Below are 5,000 nucleotides of genomic sequence, written 5' to 3'. Positions count from 1 at the left end.
CATGCTTCCCTTCGCTTTTCATGCCATTAACCTATTTGTCACATCATATAATATATTTTTAGATACGATGAAAACAGAGGATATTTATGATTCTTGAACCCTTTCTTATAGACCATTGATATATACGATAATCATTCATACTTTACTATCTATTTATTTACACAGTATTTAAGTTTACCCAACAACTCGGCAGCACGTACTCGCTTTTACCTTAACAAGGATTGAATGGAAATAAATAAACCTTTTAAGCTAGAGATATCTATACAGTTACCATTCTAGGTTGAAAATATTTTTCCTAGCAAACACTGTAAAACAGTTAATTAACTCCATGCATTTTATCGATTTATATTACTGTTTATATTCCATTCGTTCACAGTTTTTTTCAGCAGTCTCAGCATCACAGGAGTTTTCGGAAAATGGAACAAACACACACAAAAAAAATCTAACATGACAATAAGTTTTAAACAGATTACCGCGCGTGTAAACATAGACACTGAAAGAGCCAATCCATAAACAAACGAAACTCATACAAAATAAGCATATAGATAAAGAAAATAAATAAACGAGTCAACGAAGGCACACACTCGACACTCCAACATTTTCCTCAACTCCCAATTTATTAAATTATTGATTGATTCACTTATTAAAGTAATTCCCAAGCCGTGTCTTATTTTCCTGCATCTTCCCTCCTCCACCCTCCCCCTCCCCCTAAGGATTACACGAGACAGCTGTTCCTTAAATGACCTAATGCATACATTACCTTGCTTCATCCTCAGTAAAAAAAAAAAAAAAAAAAAAAAAAAAAAAAAAAAAAAAAAAAAAAGAAAAGTGGGTGGGTTGGCTGGGCCTTCATTTTGTATATATGAAAACTACGTATGTTCTAATGGCTGTGGAATTCATATATATATATATATATATATATATATATATATATATATATGAATTTCACGTAGAACAGCGAGGGGATATGCTGAAGGCCTTTTTTTACTTTACTGCAGTTAAGTGAAAAGACCTTCGGCATAATCGTGTTTTCCTGTACTTCCCTTGTTTTACTTGCAGCTCTAATGGGTAATGGGTTCTGGTTATAACTGTTACTATTTAGTGTCATCATCATTATCATTATCGACATCGTCATCATTACTAATATCACTATTGTTATTTTCGATACCATTATCATCACTATCATTGCTTTACCAATGTACCAGCAGTATTACTGTATTTTCTAACCTTGATCTAGCTTACCTTTTGATTGAGATAAATATTAATTAACGAGGGTATGACCTACATACCTAGATGTTTTTTGTATTCTGTAGGTAACTATTTCTTTGTGTGTGTGTGTGTGTGTGTGTGTGTGTGTGTGTGTGTGTGTGTGTGTGTGTGTGTGTGTGTGTGTGCGTGCGTGCATCCACATCTACCCTGTCTAACTGTACTGATATACGTCTGTGAATATAACCTTCTGATCATGTACATATGCTTTTCCTCGCCAGGGTGTCACAGTCGCCATCAAGAGGATCAACAAAGACCGAGTAGAACTGACGCGATCTCTTCTTATACAACTGAAAAGGGTAAGTACTAGTCTTTAACCTTTATTTTCATACCATTTTGCATCTGGTTAATAGTTGTTCGATATAGTCGGAAAGATTGCAATGTAATGATAATAGTGATAGATATTATATGAACAATAAAAATAGTGGAAACAATAATAATAATGATAAGGATTATAATAACAATGATACTAAAAATGGTAATGATAATAATAATGATATTGATAACAATAACAATACTAATAATGATATTAATAATGATAATGACAATAACAATAATAATGATACTGATAGAAGTGATAATGATAATGATAAAAGTAATCATGATAATAATGTTATAATAACAAAAATAACAATGATAATAATAATAATAATAGTAATAATAATAATAATAATAATAATAATAATAATAATAATAATAATATAAATAATAATAATAATAATAATAATGATAAACATTATGAAAATAATAACAGTGATAATAAATATGAATTAATAAATGAACAATAATAAAAATAACGACAACAATAATGATAATAATAATACTAATAATAATAACAGTAATTATAATAATGATAATGATTAATAGTAATAATAATAATAATAATAGTAATAATCAAAATTATGATAATGATAACAATAATAATAAAATAAATTAATTAATAAACATTAATAATGATAATAATAGTAATAATAATAATAATAATAATAATAATAATAATAATAATAATAATAATAATAATAATAGCAATAATCAAATTTATAATAATAATAACAATAATAATTAAGATAAATTAATTAGTGAACTATCATAATGATAATGATAGTAATAATAACAATAGTAATAATCAAAATTATGATGATAGTAACAACAATAATACAAATTAATCAATTAATGAACAATGATGATAATAATGATAATAATAAGAATAAGAATAATTTATTATTATTATTATTATTATAGCAACAACAACAATAAAGATAATGATAATGATAATAGTAATAATAATAATAATAACAGTAATGATAATAATGTTGATGATAATGATAATGATAACAATATCAATAATGATAATAATTATGATAATACTTATAATCATCATCATCATTATTATCATTATTATTTTGTTATCATTATTGTTATTATCATTATCATTATTATCATTATTATTATCTTTATATTTATTTTCATTATTATAATTATAAGAACAATGATGATAATAATGATAACAATAATGATAATAATGATAATAACAGTAATGATAATAATAACAGCAACAATATAATAATATAAATAATTATAACAATAATAAAGCTAATAATACCCATTTGAAATACTCCACCCAACGCGACGTCACGTTACACCACCAGTTAATGTACAAACTACGAACAGCTGTAATTCCAGATACGATGGGAAATATAATATAGTAAACGGGAAGAGGAAGAGAAGCACAAGCGAATTTGAAAGAGCGAAAGAGGAGATGGAAAGGGAGGTGATAAACGTTCAGTTAATGAGAGGGTGAGAGGGGGAGGAGGAGGAGGATTAGGGGGGGGGGGGGCAAGAGGCCTAATTGCAGTCCTGATGGAAATTAGGGCCTTGGTGAGTGTGTCCCTAAGACCTACTTATCTTGTCAGCGTGTGTTAGGCGTTGCAGTCGCGACCTTAGCGCCACGTTAAAAGCCACGGTGGGAGGGATTAGCGTGTGCAGGGGCGAATTTTAGGTCTGTGCAATATGTATGTATGAATCTATATACCTTTTATATATATTTATATATATATATATATGTGTGTGTGTGTGTGTGTGTGTATGTGTGTTTGTGTGTGTGTGTGTGTGTGTGTGTGTGTGTGTATACATGTATATACATATACAAATATGAATAGTGAAAACACTCTACCGTGTTGATACAATGGTAGAAAAACCCGTACAAACATGTAAAACTAGATTTATTGAAAGTGAGACAACAGTTTTTCTACCACATATAAATATATATATATACATATACGTACAACTACATATGTGTGTATTTATATACGTGTGTGTGTGTATGCGTGCGTGCGTGCGTGCGTGCGTGCGTGCGTACGTGCGTACGTGTGTGTGTGTGTGTATGTGTGTGTATGTGTGTGTGTGTGTGTGTGTGTGTGTGTGTGTGTGCATACAAACAAGAACAGTATGTCCATTCCATCCCAAACCCAACAACACTACATTATTTCGAGTTACAAAAATGTACAAAAATTCCACAACCTCGTTACACTACTTTGACCTCGCTATTCCACAGATGAAGGACCTGCAGTACGATCACCTCGTCCGTTTTATCGGGGTGTGCGTGGACCCTAAGCCCTACTGTGCCATCTTCACCGAGTACTGCCCCAAGGGCTCGCTTCAGGACATCTTGGAGAATGATGACGTCAAGCTAGATTCTATGTTCAAGATTTCACTCATGCACGATCTGGTCAAGGTGCGTCTTTTGTGTGTGTGTGTGTGTGTGTGTGTAGAAAGTACGGGTAATTTTCCGTTGCTGTATTGTAATTTTTGTGTAACAGTGTTGATAGTGTAGGCCATTTTAATCCTTACATATAAATAATTACCCACTATTACCACACAATCCTTAACCATCTACAACATACACGTATCTAACCATCTACAGCATAAACGTATTTAACCATCTATAGCAGAAACGTATACAGCACACACGTATGTATGCATTTACGTGTGTATTGACCCCTCTCACCACATGATACCTCCATCACATGATACCCATCGATCTCCATTTCTTGTGGCAGGGTATGGCCTTCCTGCACTCCAGCGAGATCCGGACGCACGGTAACCTCAAGTCCAGCAACTGTGTCGTGGACTCACGTTTCGTTCTCAAAATCACGGACTTCGGCCTCAACCTCCTCATTGATAACGAGAAAAACTACAACCCCGATAGATACGCTTTCTGGAGACGTAAGGCACTTCGACGGTTGGGGTTGTTGTTGTAGTTATAGAGTTATAGACACCGAGATCGGGAGAGTTTAGATCATAGTGTTAGAGGGCGTCACTGCCAGAACTAAAGCCCTGGAATTGCATAGGCGTTCTCTGGTGTAAAGCGAGAGAACTTGATAATTAGTCTAATAAACTTGATAATAACATATTCTTAGAGTTTATGCCCCCCAACACATAAGCGCACATTTGCATACAGATTTATAGAAAGCCATACATGGGTAGACCAACAAAATTAGTAAAGATAAAAAAAATATATATATATATATATTTATATGGATCCAGGTAGAAAAATAAAACATACACACATTGAATTTGATGAAAGTGAAATACCACGAAATGTGTTACCTCATCTATCAATAAATCAAATTTGCATATAGTATTATTTTTTCAACTGCAGTATCAACACGATAGACTGGCTTGTCATGCATAGACAGGCATTTAGGTATAAGAAGAAACAACGCAGTACCTAT

At 32.1% G+C, this 5,000-nt stretch overlaps 1 protein-coding gene across 1 annotated transcript in view; it reads left to right on the top strand.

Annotated features, from left to right (window-relative positions):
* LOC125045141 (atrial natriuretic peptide receptor 2-like) overlaps nt 1-5,000 on the top strand; it is a 35,892-nt gene that overhangs the window by 3,591 nt on the left and 27,301 nt on the right. The window contains exons 3-5 of the mRNA XM_047642263.1: nt 1,488-1,565; nt 3,821-4,000; nt 4,326-4,491. Coding sequence (XP_047498219.1) covers nt 1,488-1,565; nt 3,821-4,000; nt 4,326-4,491 — 424 coding nt within the window. The remainder of the gene's footprint in view (nt 1-1,487; nt 1,566-3,820; nt 4,001-4,325; nt 4,492-5,000) is intronic.

This window comes from Penaeus chinensis, chromosome 3, assembly GCF_019202785.1.
Source record: "Penaeus chinensis breed Huanghai No. 1 chromosome 3, ASM1920278v2, whole genome shotgun sequence".
NCBI lineage: Eukaryota > Metazoa > Arthropoda > Malacostraca > Decapoda > Penaeidae > Penaeus > Penaeus chinensis.
Note: the sequence above shows the minus strand (reverse complement) of the source record. Positions and strands in the feature narration are given on the sequence as shown.